At 41.8% G+C, this 16,282-nt stretch overlaps 1 protein-coding gene across 1 annotated transcript; it reads left to right on the top strand.

Moving 5' to 3' along the window:
• Positions 1-2,240: 2,240 nt before the first annotated feature.
• Positions 2,241-12,632, top strand: LOC143294976 (uncharacterized). Its single transcript, XM_076606503.1, has 6 exons — positions 2,241-2,345; positions 4,590-5,102; positions 6,443-6,686; positions 7,374-7,453; positions 11,037-11,234; positions 12,469-12,632. The coding sequence occupies exons 1-6, from the start codon at positions 2,330-2,332 to the stop codon at positions 12,531-12,533; spliced, it is 1,116 nt and encodes a 371-aa protein (XP_076462618.1). The 5' UTR covers positions 2,241-2,329; the 3' UTR covers positions 12,534-12,632.
• The last annotated feature ends 3,650 nt before the right edge of the window (positions 12,633-16,282 follow it).

Here is a 16,282-nt window from a genome sequence, read left to right as displayed (position 1 = left end):
CACACACCACACACACACACACACACACACACACACACACACACACACACACACACACACACTTCTAGGACGGCGGTGTATCACAGTGTGTGTGTGTGTGTGTGCACGTGTGTTGTGTGTTTGTGTGTGTGTGTGTGTGTGTGTGTGTGTGTGTGTGTGTGTGCCATGCGGCGTGCAGTGCGTGCGTGCAGTCCTGAGAGCGTGCCGGCGCGTGCGTACGTGTCACAACTGATGGCGTCAGTGCCCGCGGTGTCAGCAGTGTACTGATGTGTCAGTACAGCGTGTGTTCCGCCGTGTGTGTGTGTGTGTGTGTGTGTGTGTGTGTGTGTGTGTGTGTGTTCTTTCCGCCGCTGTTCTTTTGTCAGTTAACTGACTTCTACCGATCCACAGTCGGTTGTGATTTTAGACAGACGAAAATAGCCTATAGGACTCAAAGTATATACATCCCCTCTCGGCATCAGTCCCACCCATGTTATCACTATACCGTTTTCTATTCTGGCATCTCTCACTAACATGAAGTATTGAATGAAAATAAAACACCAAAGTAACTAATTCCCCACACCGGGCTTTGTCTTGTATAATGCTGATCCGGCGTCGACTGAAGTTCCCCGTCCGTCCGTTCTTTGCCAAGATGCCCCCGGCCCAGACGGCCCCCAAGAACAAACTTCCCACAGACCCTGTACGGACGAAAGCTAGATCCCCAAATGAACTTGCTGAGGACAAAACAAAAATATCCATTGCCTTTAGTCCTCGAGTCACCGGCATTCACACTTCCTGTCATAACTGTGACATCGTCAGTTTTAGTTTCAGTTTCAATTTCAGTAGCTCAAGGAGGCGTCACTGCGTTCGGACAAATCCATATACGCTACACCACATCTGCCAAGCAGATGCCTGACCAGCAGCGTAACCCAACGCGCTTAGTCAGGCCTTGAGGGGGAAAAAAAAGGTGAATAAACAACAACAACAACAACAACAACAACACACACACACACACACACAACACACACACACTAATATCACTTAAAGTGGAAGACGTTAAACCGAAGACTACTACACACAACACACACGCACAACTGTTTCAGTTTCAGTATCTCAAGGAGGCCGGCGTCACTGCGTTCACGGACAAATCCATATACGCTACACCACATCTGCCAAGCATATGCCTGACCAGCAGCGTAACCCAACGCAGTGACATCCCATCAGTGATGCTGAAGCACGCGGTATGTCTGGCCGTAGGTATACGTACCGCGTCCGTCGCGGCATCACTGAGTGTCCATGCATCAAGTTAAGAAAAACATGGTACGTGTTAAAGTTGACCTGAATGATGTAACACTGATCCAGTGCCACCCGCTTCTTCTCACCACCTCAGTCATTGTCTCTCAGTCGACTGATCTCCCGGTGGCCGGCCGCGTGCCAGTGCGCAAAAACAGAAACTCTCAGTTGAACATGTGCCGGTGTCTCTCTTCCTTCAGTAAAAGCAGCGTTTTTGCTTCAGTGTAGTATCTGCAACTAGTGGAACGATGCGTTGCACTGAGGAACCTTTGCAGATTATCGTCGCAACTGGTGTTGGGAGCGCATGGCTTTATTAGTCTATGAATATATCTATTTTTGTTTCAGTTAAGCTCAAATTGTCCTCAGTCATCTATATTTACTGAACTATACATAAGTTCATTAACTATAGAAAAAAAAAAAACCCACAAAAAACCCTGTACTGAAGAAAACTTTATATTCTGCTCCAACTGACACAGTTGATCTCAAGTTGTTCCGAGTCCACTGAAGATGTCCTGATTCAGCACTCTCCCCAGCAGGGTGGGCTGGGGTGGGGTACGTGGGGGAGTCTACCGCCGTGCTCCAACGGACACCCCGAGTTGAACCGAGCACTGAAATGTTTAATTTCATTGGCTGTAGAACTCTCTCTCTCTATATATATAATTATCATGACATGGGTGGTGATGGTGGTGCAAATTAGAACAATCCCAACGGTGCAAAACAAACAAAACGAAACAAAACAAACAAGATTTGGGCTCAAATTAAACAATAAGAGATACACACTTTGACACTTTATAGTCATTAGCTTAAAAGTTCATGTGGTAGTGTGATACTGTGCCTTTGAGAGAGAGAGAGAGAGAGAGAAAGAGAGAGCGGGGGTGGGGGGAGTGGGGGGGGGAGTGGGGGGAGAGTTCATGGATAAAGAAGGCTAACCCTGACAGAGCCTCAAGATTTTCGTCCCCCTCCAGACGGCACTGCTAACCACATGTTGAGTCAAAACATCAATGCTGAAAGGCGGCACAAATGCAGACCGTTTTAAATTCTCCTCCTTCTCGGAGCCATGGAGAAGAACGAAGGTGAGGACATGTAATAAATCTGCTGGAACGTTTCTTCATGCGAATGTTAGTATTTCCTTTGGAAAGTCTTTTGAATTCAAATGAGCGAACATAGTGCTTTGCTGGCCGACTGGGGAAGGGAGAGAAGAAAGAAAATGTCAGTGTGGAACTGGGTCAGTGCAGTAGGTCAAGCCAAAACAGCGAACTCAAATCTTTTAGCTCTCGTCTGGCGAGTTGAAACCGGCAGTATGTGACATAGGCTCTTTCAATGGTTTGTGGGAAAGGAACCGGACTTAGAACATACATTACGGGCGCACTGTCTTAAACAAAAGACCGTCCAGTCAGTGGAGACCCCTCATGGGGGTCAACAATGGCACCCGCTGAGGTCAACAATGTGGCAGAGCTAGTCAATAAATCAAAGAAACAGTTGCATACTTGATTAGATGCGGCCAGTCAGATGAGTGTCATGTACATTGCGAGTATATTGTAGAATAATTGCCTGTAGTGCTTGAAGCAGGACATCTAGTGTAATACTAAGCCATGCGATAACGTCTTGAAATTTCGACGTTTGGTTTTGCTTCTTTGTTTTAGACAAACCGGCTTTCGATGGCAAAACACCCCCCCTCCCCCTCCCCATCTTTGTCCCCTCTCTCCCCTTTCTGGCTCAAGCAGTCTGGCAGAAGTTTTGACAGCAGCCCATGGACCTAATTTCAATAGGCCTCTTGTCCTAGTTCCTCTGCTTTGGTTCAAATATTGATCACATCAGGGCATCAAAAGTGTGTGTGTGTGTGTGTGCTGTGTGTCAGTGTTCTGATGTGCCCAGGGCCCTGTGTGTCCTCCTCTCTCTCTCTCTCTTTCTCTCTCTCTCTCTGTGTCCGCCTGCCTGTCTGTCTGTATTTATTAGTCTCTGTATGTGAAATGCACATTGTAATGGAAGAAAATGACTTATTCACTGTTTACAGTTTGCTGGTTCTGCCAGTGCACACATACACTCACACACAAATACAGTCACGTGTGCATTTGTGCTCAAACTGAATTACACACATGCACACACGCACGCACGCGCGTGCGCATTTGTGCTCAAACTGAATTACACACACACACACACACACACACACACACACACACACACACAGAGTGACACACATACACATGCACACACGCACACATACACATGATTATGCACGTATATTTTACCATCGCTGACATACACATGATATTGACACATGGATATCTGCCAACCCCCCCACCCCCATCCCCCGATCACATATGCACGTGTGCACACACCCACATGCATAATTTACCATTGTTAATATAGACACAGACACATAATCACACAGTCTCCGTCTTCCCTGTTCAGCCCTTAGGCACACTAACATGACTCCGTGTGTGTGTGTGTGTGTGTGTAGATTTTACTTTGAAGTTTTATTAGGTTGATTGACATGCAGATTATTGGCACATGACATGCAAATGCTGAAATAGAGGAATACAACTGGCCACAAACAAGATAAGAGTAAGACCTGATCCAAAAGATATATATATATATGAGTGAAGTTTAAAACATTGTCAGATGGGACAAATAATAAAGAAGTACTGGTGTTTCAGTGTGTTGTGGATACATTTCTGGTGTAATTTTTTGCATTTCTGGTTATGACTTTTGTGTTTTAGTACAGGACCCAAAGACCAGTTTGAACAGGACTCTGGGGATGCACAGAGTGGGGAAGCCAATATGTAACATAAGTCCCAGAACAATACTGCTAAAGTCACTTTGACTGTTGCCGGTTAGACCACATTGCTCACCAGCTGTGTTCACCTAACTGTCATCTTTCTGAATCTTAGCACAAACAAAAATCTTTATAATGGGCTGTCTGCTGATTCCAAGTATATGTTTTCTGTGTCCGGTTCAATTCGTTTCAGATGTAGGAATTCAAGGCAGCTGAAGAAATTACAGCACATTAAGATTCTCACTCTCACACTTTTTCTGTATCCCCCATTCCAAGAGAATATGTTTTGTGAGCAGTCAAAATAGTAGTAGCAGTTTAGCAGCAGTTTTGATGGTTGTAGTAGTGGTATAATTTGTTTCGGTAACTGTATTATGAAACATTTTTATAAGAAGAAAAAAATTATAAAATTTTGTGACTGTCTGCATTTGTCAGTTTCGGAGTGTGCATGCTGCGCGTAATTGAAAGACTGAAAACGTATTAGTTTTTGTTTATTACATGCATACATTATTATAGATTTGTCTGACTGGATTTTTAACTTCAGCTTTCAGGAAACAAGTTCTCAGTCATCTGTATGGAATTCCTGATCCTTCGGAACCTGTGAAACAAGATTCAGATGAAGGCAAAGCCGAAGAGGAGAAAGAGACCAAACCCTCTGAGAAACAGAAAGAAGACACATCGGTGACAGACAATGGTGTCCAAGAAAAAACTGAAAAAGACACTTCACCAGAAAAAGTGGACACTGCGGAGGAATCAGCAGACAAGGATGGTGAGGGCAAAGGCACCGTGAAGGCAGACCACACTAATAACAATGAGGGTGCGGTGGCCAGTGTTGCTGCTGCTGTCAGCGACCCGTTGACCAGCACCAAAAGCAACCCCACAGGCAGCAGTAGCGACAGTAAGAGTGACCACATGAGCAACAACAGCAACAAGAGCAACACAACCCACACCACCCCCACCACCACCACGTCTCACTTGTACAGTGTGCTGATGGCCCCGCTGGACGGCCACAGCCCTTACCGTGACAACATTCTGCGCTTTGGAGCTGATGATGCTGGTAATGGGGTCACCTGTTTTCTTGTGTGTTTACATATTATGAATCTGACGGGTGCAATTCTAAAGGATAATTATCTAACATTAAAAACTAATCTGTGTTTGCACATTTCTTCTGTCATTGCTGCTGTGTGCGCATGTCAATTGATTGGTATTTGGTATTACTTTAGGAAAAACTGATTTGTGTTTGCACATTTCTTCTGTCATTGCTGCTACTGTGTGCACAAGTCAAATGGTTGGTATAAGGACTAGCCTGGAGCTTCCTTTTTGAGAAAGTGTCTGGGGTTTGTTCCATTGTACTATATATTTACCTGTGAGCTAGCTTAATCGGTAGCATAAGCAGCATTGACTTGATGTTGTGTACCGTGTACACAGAGAGAATACCACTCTTTATTGTTTGTTAATCGCGTTTTCAGGGTTTGCATGACCCCTCTCATATACAGTAGCTTCAGTCATGCAAAATGAAGTAATTCTCCTCAAAAACATAAAGGTTCTGTGCCATTTTGTGGAGCAAAACCAACCCCCAAAAAGAGAGTTAAGTTTGTTTGTGAGCTTTAATTGGTATGCCATATTATTTATTTTTTGTAATTTGAAGCAGATTTTATTGGCATTGTTTGAAAATGATAAAATTTTATGCATATAGCTGTGCTTGGGATCCGTATTTTGTTTTTACATCCAAAAGACAAATGGTGTGAGGGGTACCATTGAAGGTCGTGTCATAATTCAGAGGTGTATATATTAAGAATTTTTGTTGTTTGCACAGTTAGTACAGTCTGCAGGCAGAACTGATTCGTTTGGTCTCAGGAAAAGTGGGCTGTACAAAATTTGTTGACACCCTATGTGGTAGTGAATTGTGCATCAGGAGTAAAGCTGGGAGTTCTGACATTCTGGACTTAGGACAGATCTATACAGTGCTGATTTTGTATGGACCATAGTATAAGTGTTTGCAAAAAAAAAAAGTGTAATACTGTTACAGATGAAGAGAATGCATGGAGCAAAACTGGAAAACACCTTCCATTAAGAGTAGGTGAAAATCATCAGGCCTGCTATTATGCGTAGGTGGGAATCATCTACGATTATATGTAGGTGGAAAACATTTTCCATCATTTGTAGACTGTGGAAAGCATCTGTGGCTGGAAAACGTCTCCCATTATTTAGAGCTTGAAAACATCTTTTGTTATGACAGAATGTTACTTTTATATAAAATGTATGAAACCTGTATTAATATACATTGTTTGGTACATGATCAGACTTTGAACTTACAGGTGAAAATGAATGTTGGGAATCAAAAACAAAGAAAGAAAAAAACAACAACCATGCTTCAGCTGTGTTTGTCTTTCACAGACTCAGGACCAAGAAAACGAATGCGTGTGGACAATTCATCATCAGCGGAGAAAGCAAAACCTGAACCGACAGCGGAGAGTGGAGATGTTGCAAAAAGTGCTGCTGACTCAAACAGTTCTGTAGGGATGGACTTAACAAAGAACCAGAAGAAAAAGCTGAAGAAGAAACGGCGGAAACATCTTCTCAACAAACTGGAAGTCCAACGAGCCAAGGATTTTATCTACTCCAGTGAGAACGAACAGTTGTGAGTACTTTGTGATGCTCGCTGTGAGTAGCTGCAGCATATATCACCATTTCTCAACTTTAAAAATGTTTTGTTCACTATTTCATATCTAGTTTTTATTCCTTTGTTTGCTAATATTGCTGTCTTATATTTCATAAATGTGCCATTCACACATAATGTGCATTAAATTGTTTTGTTTATGTCTGTTTTTTGTTGTTGGTTGTTTGCTAATATTTCTTTTCACTCCACTCAGGCTTGTGTGTCTTCCAAAGTTTCATCAGCTTGTGCCCAGGCACTTATAATACTGGGAGAAATAACAACTTAAAAAGATAAAAAGTGACGACTTTTCAGGATACTGTAGCCATGGATCCATGTGTTAAAGAAAAAAATCAGTGGACACACATTTTTACATGGGTGGACAAATCTGACAGTGCTTGGGAAATTGTAACCCAAACAGTGCATGCACACACACAATTTGATAACTGGCTATGGAAGAACCAAAGTTAAGAGAACAAATGGAATGTTATCTTAGTTAAAAACACAAAATAAATGATGTGCACATGTCCTTTTATCTTCGTCAGGGTGTCAGTTTTGTAGAGCTATAGCTGTTAACTGACAAAATAAGAACTAACCAAAAACAACAACAAAAAAAGTGAAAAAATTTGTTGTTAACAAATTTTCATGTTGCATTTTTATGATCTTTTGCAGCAGTGTGGAAAAACTGCGGACCATGATAGAAGATGTCACAGAGTTCCTGGATGCTATATGGGATGTGTACTGCAGTGAAGGTAAATGATTATTGCATTTTATCACAGACTCACCTGTTTGTAAAGTCGCTTTAAATTTGTATTGTTTATTTATTTATTTATTTATTTGTTTTTTATTTTAAAAGAGGGCGCTAGTCAGGGATGCAAATGGGAGGTAACCTACTTCGGGAAGTTATCGGCTGTAGCTACTTTCATTTTCTCCGCATAGGCGGGTAGTAGTTTGCACAGGACAGGAATGAGACCCCTGCCGGGGTCTGCACTAGTGGGTCACAGTAAGTATGTTACTTAGACGTAATTTTAGGATGAAAATTTCCTTTAGTTGTTGAGTTATAATCAGTTTTTTGTGTCATTTTGATTTACTGTACCATGGCAAACTGATGTAAACTAGTCCTGTCAGTTTGCTCTATTTGGCCAAATTTTGTAGCTAAGACCGTAATAAGATGCCCACCCAAGTCTGTCCTGCTCCAGCTAATCAAAAGCCATTTACGGCATCAAGCAGTTACTTATTCCTTTTCACCAGGCTCTCGACGCCATCTTCTCCACCCTCCTCTTGAATTAAAGTCTTGGTCACCATTCACTGTATGTGGTGTGTGCGTATGTGTGTGTGTGTTTTATGTCATACTATGGAGGAGTTATGGTAATTTTTTTAATCTCTTCAGTGCTGGGCATTATTTTGGCTGGTGCTTTCGATTTGCCAGTCCATTTTTGATTGCAGTGGGTCATAATTTACCAAAAATTCCCAGCGCGCAAACTGCTGAAAGAAAATATACATAGCCCTTACTTTTCGGAAAGGAAAATGAACAGACTATCAATTTCTGATAGTTTGAACTTGAAGCTTACTGATCAGCAGTGAGTGAACCATAAATGTGAGAAAAGCAAATTTCACACACTTTCTGAATATTATGTCATAGATTGTTAGTAAAAGCAGCTGAAATGAACCTATGAAATATATAAAAACAAACATGTATCACTGTACCTTATGAACATACGACATCACTGCATAAAAATCCAGAGTTCTGGCATTGTACAGATTCTCAGCCCATCGTTCACTCACGGTTCTTTGGCAGCTGGTGAGGGAATATAGTCAGCAAACTGTTTCTGTTAGTCGTCATTTTTTTTTTCTTCAAGAGGAATAGAAATAACACACACACATGCATGCATGCACGTTCACACACGTACACACACACACACACACACATGAACATGCACATGCACACACACACACACACACATACACATACATGCCTTTCACGTTCCAAGCCTGCTTGTGTCACGCCTATTCACACTTTCAGACAATATCAAAGAGGTTAACAAAATGACCCAGTTGACACACAGTGCAGGGGAGGGGAGGGGGGTGGTACTGTTCAGAATGATGATAACTATTCTTTTCTTTGATCAATACCAGTGTGATCTTCAAAAAAACATGCTTCTCCAGTGATTCATGCGATTCACAACATTGTTTTGGCCCCCTTCATCAGACACTCCCTCTCTCCCAGCCCTGAATAATGGGATGGGTTGTCTTTCAGGTCAGCTCTGGGTCGGCCACAGAGCTATTCTTGGCTTCCTGTCTGCTCACTCTGTCCTTTTATAACAACGTCTAGCTCTACAACTACCCTCACCCTCCACCCTTAAAAAAAAAAAAAATTTTTTAATAAATCATCACTCTCACTTTCATTTGCATCAAACAAACCATCTGACAAGATCTTGTCACCACAGCTCCAACTGCATTTTTTTCAGTGACTTGTAAATCTTTTTGCAACATCTTATCTTGGGTGACAAAATTCACGATGTGTCTTTGCAACATGCTGCTGCTGTTTCAAGCTGCTTCTGTACTGAGCCAGATAGTGGTACCTCATCTGCCATCTTGAAATTTTCTGAGAGGGTACTGGCAATAATATCCAGTAATTACCATACAGAACGTGATTGACTGTTGCTTCTCATAGGTCATAAAAGTACACATATCAAGCTTTCTGACTGGTGACAATTGGGACACATCAACTTTAAATGTGAAAAATCCTGAAATGATCTGGACATAAATGTATGTCATGGGGCAAATAGCGAAGCATTATTGCTGACGTATATTTGTCACAGGGCTTTGCAGAGGTCATGTCTTGGTCACTTATCACTGTATCATGTGTGTGTGTGTTTTTTTTGTGTGTGTGTGTGCTTGAAAAAGAAACCACACTCTAAGAAACTGTTTAATTGTTGATTTTTTTTTTTTTTTTTTTTTTACATGTCCTGGTCCCCTTACATGTATATATGTGGCTTTTTAAAAGCTTTTTTTTATACTGTTTTGTTGAGGATTTATAATAATGATTGTGATGCATTGGTCCCCTTTCCCCCAAGGCCCCCCCCCCCCCCCCCCCCCCCCCGCTCTCACCCCCCACTCCCACCCCAGCCCCCCAACCGTTCATTATATATGTGACATGAAAAAAACACCCACACACTAACAAATTGTGTGATTGTTGATAATTTTTTTTTGATGTCTTGGTCACCATACATGTATGTGCAGCATTTGTGTGTGTGTGTGTGTGTGTGTTTTAAAAATATTTTGTTGAGGATTTGTAATAGTAACTGTGATGTGTTGCTTCCACCCATTCATTTTGTATGTGTGGCATGTGGGAAAAAAACAAAACACACACTGACAAATTGTTGATTTGTTGAAAACATTTCTGATGTCTTGGTCACCATACATGTGTGTGTGGCATTTGTGTGTTAAAAAAAAAATATATACTGTTATGTTGAGGATTTATAAATATAATAGTATCTGTGATGTGTTGCCCCCCCCCCCCTCCCACAGTCATTGTATGTGTGGCATGTGAAAAGAACAACCACACACTAACAGATTGTTGAATTGTTGATAATTTATTGATGTCCTGGTCCCCATACATGTATATGTTGCATTAGTGTTGTTTTTTAAAAAATTTTTTTATACTGTTTTGTTGGGGATTTATAATTGTAATTGTGATGCATTGGTCCCCTCTTCATTCATTGTTTGTGTGGCACGTGAAAAAACAAACATACACTAACAAATTGTTTGATCGTTGATAATTTTTGATGTCTTGGTCACCATACACTTAAAAGTTATGTGCGGCATTTGTGTTTAAAAACCAAAAAAAAGTTATACTATTTTGTTGAGAATTTTTAGTAGGAATTGTGATGTGTTGTCCCCCACCCCACCCCACCCCACCCCTCCTCCATCCATTTACTGTATGTGTGGCATTTGTGTGTGTGTTTGTGTGTTTTTGTTTTAATAAATTTTAAACTGTTTTGTTGAGAATTTACAATAGTAACTGTGATGCATTGGTCCCACCCATTCACTGTATGTGTGGCATTTGTGTGTGTGTGTGTGTGTGTGTGTGTGTGTGTGTGTGTGTGTTTTGTTTTACTAAATTTTAAACTGTTTTGTTGAGAATTTACAATAGTAACTGTGATGCATTGGTCCCACCCATTCACTGTATGTGTGGCATTTGAATTAAATTATTTTTTTTAAATTTTTTTTTTTATGGTTTTGTTGAGGATTTATAATAGTAACTGTGATGTGTTGGTGCCCCCACCCATTCACTGTATGTGTGGCATGTGTGTCTGTGTGTACACCCTGCAGCCCGGCTGAAGGGAGAGAGTGTGGAGGAGGAGGGCAGCAAAGTTGCGGCGGTGCTCAAGTGCCTGAGTGCCTCCGGGGAGGGCAGCTGGGGGGACCTGCAGCTGCTGAGTCGCGCAAAGTCTGTGCTGGTGCTACGCAGCAAGCACCTGGCCGCCTCCACCATCGCCAGGGTGGAGAACGAGCTGGGCTACGACACAGGTGAGAGGGGCCTTCTTCTTCTTTGTCTTTGTTCGTGGGCTGTGACTGTCATGTTCACTCATGTACACGAGTGAGCTTTTACGTGCATGACCGTTTTTACCCCGCCACGTGGGCAGCTATACTCCCGTTTTCGTGGGTGTGCTTGTTGTGTATGTTCTTGTTTCCACCCTGACATGGATTACAAGATCTTTGATATGCGTATTTGACATTCTGATTTTGTATACACATGAAGGGGTTTCAGGCACAAGCAGGTCTGCACATGTTGACCTGGAAGATTGGAAAAATCTCAGCCCTTTGGGTACCCGCCAGGCGCTGTTACCGAGATTCAAACCTGGTACCCTCAGATTGAAAAAGTCCAACGCTTTAACCACTTGGCTATTGCACCTGTCACTATGACTCTCAGATTAGGAGGCAAAATTGAACTGGCTCTTAGTGCTGCAGCCTTGGGGGGCTTTGTTGGCCTTCTGGGAACTATCCCCAGTGCCGACTGTCCAAAAACCATTTTGGCCTAGAGAGTGGGGATGTAACTTGGGCAATGCACTCTCCACTATACTTGAATTCTAGCCCAGATAGTTGGGACAGCAGTTTCCTCCTCTGCTGTTCTGATGGTCATAGTCGGACGTGACTGATGATAATATATACTCCCATGCTGCTTATTCCAAAGGCATGACCAGTGCATTAAGTTTATGTGTAGGTTATGTGTCTGTTTAAAAAAAAAAGTTGATTTTTTTTTCCAGTGCAGATAGATTAGTCTTCTCCCTTTGACATCTACTTCAAAAACTGAAACTTTAACCAGAAGTCAGAGATTTTCCAGGTTTCGCTTTCCACTTGCTTTTGTGGCTTTATCTTTGCTTTTCATTGTTGTGTAGCTTTCTGTAGTTCTTCTGTCCTTGCAAAACACATACACACACACGTGCGCATGTGCACACACACACACACACACACACACACACACACACACCCAGAGAGAGCATTGAAGCACAGATCTTGCATCCAGTCTTCATCAAACTTGGTACAGCGTTAGATGTTGTCCACAGCATAAGCTCTGTTGAAAGACAATGCCCCTTCTTGTGTGAGTGGATGTTTACTTGTTGATGGCTTCATTCATCTGTTTGTTTTGACAGATTCTAATATCACTTAAAGTGGAACGACGTTAAACTGAAGACTACTGTAACAGGTTTGACCCTGAACCACCAAACTTGATTGCCATCACTGGTGAATATGTCTGTTCCAGATATACGGAACTTCATTGTTCGCATGTTGAAATTCTGGATGGGGGAGATTGTGACGAAAGGTTAACTGCTTCCGACTGGTCATCTCTACACACTTCACTTGATGTTCCATACAAGAATGGTGTGAATGATAAGGTGTTGCAGAAATGAGAAAGGACAGGAGCAAGGTAATGTATGGGGGGGAAAAAAAAAAAGAAATGAACACAGAAGGGAATGTGGGGGTGAGGGGTTGGAGGCCAAGAAATTCTGGAATATTTCAGTCCTTGACTGGTGTGTGTGGGGAAGATAGTTGGGTAATCTGGTTTCCTTCATGTACGCCAGACGATTGAGGAGCAGGTCAGGTCCATTCCTACTGCAGGAAAAGGATCCAGGTTCTATTGCAGGAGTGTGTGGCCCTGACCAGAGATGGAAGACGTTACTGGACATGGTCAACCACGCAGGTCAGTGGTGGGCAGTGTTAAAAAGGGTGGTCGGCCTCAGAGGCATGTCACCAACCTGACCTGACAGATCCTTTTGTGTGGTCACTGGGGTTTTGTTGTTGTTTTTTTCTGGTGTGTGACACAGACCAAGAAAGTCATGTTTTTATACCAGATGCAAAGATAAAAACAAAAAAAAAGGCCAGTTACGATAATGAGTTAGAAAAGAAAAAGAAAAGATTTCCTGCAGAATCTGTGGCAGTTGTTCCCACCAGCTGTTGAGTCCATTTCAGTCTTTTTTTATTGTTGCTTTTTTTTTTCTTTTCATTTTTTCAAAAGAAGGAGTGAAAATGAAAAAGGTAGCGTGAACAGAAATGGTTTGTTTGATGGCGCTTACGTTTTGCCAGCATTTACAACCTGGCACAAATAGGTGTTTTGATTTTTGCAGAATACTATTATGTATAGGATGACAGGTCTGTTTCAAGATTTAATTCCTGAACCCCACCTTTCCCTCCCAAAAAATAGCGCAAAAAAAACAGTGAAAAAAGACAAAAAAAAAAGACAAAAAAAAAGACAAAAGCAACTTATCTTTTAGAGTAACTTCCCTTGCATGAATAATGAACGGCAGTACAGAATTCCATCAACTCCCAACAGTGCCCAGCTAGTTTCTGTCTACATCCTGCACAGGGGCGGCACTGTGCGAGTTTCCATCCAAGCGAAGCAACAATCATTTCATTCTGAAAGGATTCGTCACGTGTGCTGTTCATGGCTGCCAAGTGTAGAGAAAGACGAATCCTACAGGAAGCAGCTCCCCACCCCCTATGCCCCCCCACTCTCCCCGCCCCCTCTAAAAAAGCCAAAAAAAAACAACAAAAAACAAAACAAAAAAAACCTGTCAACCCCCAAACATTCTAAAGCTGGGGTTCTTTTGATATTTGGCAGGCTGTTTACCCATACTATTGGAGCTGTTTCTTGACACCTGTGTTGGAATCTTTCTCTTCGTTAGCCTAGAGAGTTTAGTCCAGCCAGGATGAAACGGTCATTGTTTCCTTCGGACAGGATCAAACACTGTGCCTACCTTGTGGAAAACCTGACAAGAGGCTGGTGGGGCATGAGGAGAGGGGGGGGGGGGGGTGCGGTTGGGGGGGGCATCCTTTGGAGGAGATGTTAAAGATTTCTTCTTGTCACTCTTTTGTTCATCAGAGTTTATTGATTATGCATTCTAAACCAAACCATTTCTGCTGATGACAGTGTGTTTTCATTTTCACTCTTTAACAGAAGTCACTAGTAGAGGTGACAGCTGATGACAGTATTGCTGCAATGGACCTTACAGGGGAACAGTTGATTTCTTTGCACATTTGACAGAGGTGGGAAACATCTTTTAGGGTTTAGAAAAGTATATTTATTTTCTTTTGTTTTTTACACACACATACCAGCCATTACATACATGTATGTGAATACTTGCAATGAATGTTTTAGGATCTACAACAAATTCAGAGGAGTGAAAAATAAGTACTGGTGTAGCAGCCTGTTGGTACCCCCATTGATTTTTTACCCCAGGGTTGAATCTGGCTTCCCCAGATTAACCCTGGAGTATGTTGACCAGCTTGGAATGATGACACCTGTGGGTAAATTTCAGTTTGACAGAATTGATCCCCCATAGTTTGATTCCCCCTCTTGAAATGGAAATGAAGGCAATGATAGGTTAGCTTGAAATGATCCTCGTGCGTAAATGTGGCTCGTTAAAAATCAATACATGCTACCAAAGCAGAACTTCCTGCACATAAGCTTCGGTGAAGCCGTAGTGGAGAGGGAAGGTGTGGGAGTCAGTGAAGGCTAACTCAGAAAATCTCCCTCCCTTTGTGAGTAGCTTGTTAAAACCCTTTGAAAGATGGTCATTTCCAAACTGGGTGGGAGGAGGGTGTTGCCAATTTTGACAAGCCACAAATGACCCTTGAGGTTAACTCAGAATGACCCTGAGGTAAAAAAACAACCAAACTCGGCATGGGAGTAATTTGAGGCTGTTACACCAGTACGACTGTTTCTTTTCCATAGAAACAGAAACTGTTCGCAAAACAGAATCGAGTCTCCAGAGGCAGCATGAAAAACTTGACATGTCACAGCAGGCGAATATCAGTGCTGTCCGTCGAATCGAAATGTATGAATTCCATATGTGCCATATGATACAGTGGGCGAATGACTTGTGCATGGCACAGCTTGGAAACACAACAAGAAGCCCCATCAACTTGATAAACTGTATGTTATGTGATTCATTGTTCACAGAGATTGAGAGAGGAACACAGCTTTGAAATTCAACCGGCCCATTAAATGTGCATGTGGTTCATTTGTCAGAATAACACAAGAGGAAGATGATACAATCTTCAATGCAAAATTTCAGATTTTTCCAGTGCTCTTATGTTTTTCTTCCGACACATTGTGTCAGAGTGGAATGGAATCGTATTCAGGCATGTTATACTGCCACCCGAAAATCTATTGGTTTTTTTTTTTTTTTATTGTGCATAATATATATGTTTTTTGGTTTTTAAAAATTTTTTATTGCACTTGTGTTCGAATTGCATGATTAAGAATAACTTTTTCTGATAATCTGTGTAAATTGGTCAAGCATTGAATTGATCTGATCCAAGATTAAAGGATTGAAAAAAAAAAAAAAAGTTAGAGAAGGGATGAAAACAGGACAAATGTGTGATGGGCTGGGGAATGTCTGTGTAGTTTAAGTGGTTGTGGGAATAAAAATTCATTGGTTTTTAGAAACATTTTGATCCAAAACAAAAACAAAAAAGGGGGGGGGGGGTTGTTTGGGAGGAGGTAGTTCCCTTGAAGGTAAAAGTGGGAAATGTGTTTTAAACACACACACACACACACACACACACACACACACACAAACACACACAAAGAATTCTGAGCCAGTAATTTTTATTAGATGCTTTGACCACAGAAAGGTACGTTTAGGAGATTTAAAAAAAATTTTTTTAAGGTAATGAAGTGTAATGCTAACACTTTTGGTGGGAATGCTTTTCCCACATGTATCTTCAAACTTCTGTAGTATGCCAGGTCCTAGATCAGTAGATGACCGATGGTTCTGTTCATTTTTTTTTCTCTCCCTGTTCGCTGTTCCCCTCAGTATGATACATAACACTTGTGTACATGAATGCATATGATAGATTTGTGATTGATTGCTGTACAAACAAGCAGAGATTGACAAAATAAGACATTTTTGTGGGTTTTGTTGTTGTTGAGGATATTAGATAAGCAGTTATGTGCTGTTTTCTCACCCAGTCCTCAGCCCTATATAGTGGCATGTACTAAATGTTAACACAAGGGCATGCAGTTGGAATACATCCCCCACCACCCACCCAACCCTCAACACACACACACACAC

Source organism: Babylonia areolata, chromosome 20 (assembly GCF_041734735.1).
Source record: "Babylonia areolata isolate BAREFJ2019XMU chromosome 20, ASM4173473v1, whole genome shotgun sequence".
In the NCBI taxonomy this organism is placed as follows: domain Eukaryota; kingdom Metazoa; phylum Mollusca; class Gastropoda; order Neogastropoda; family Buccinidae; genus Babylonia; species Babylonia areolata.
This window is presented reverse-complemented; position numbering and strand designations above follow the sequence as displayed.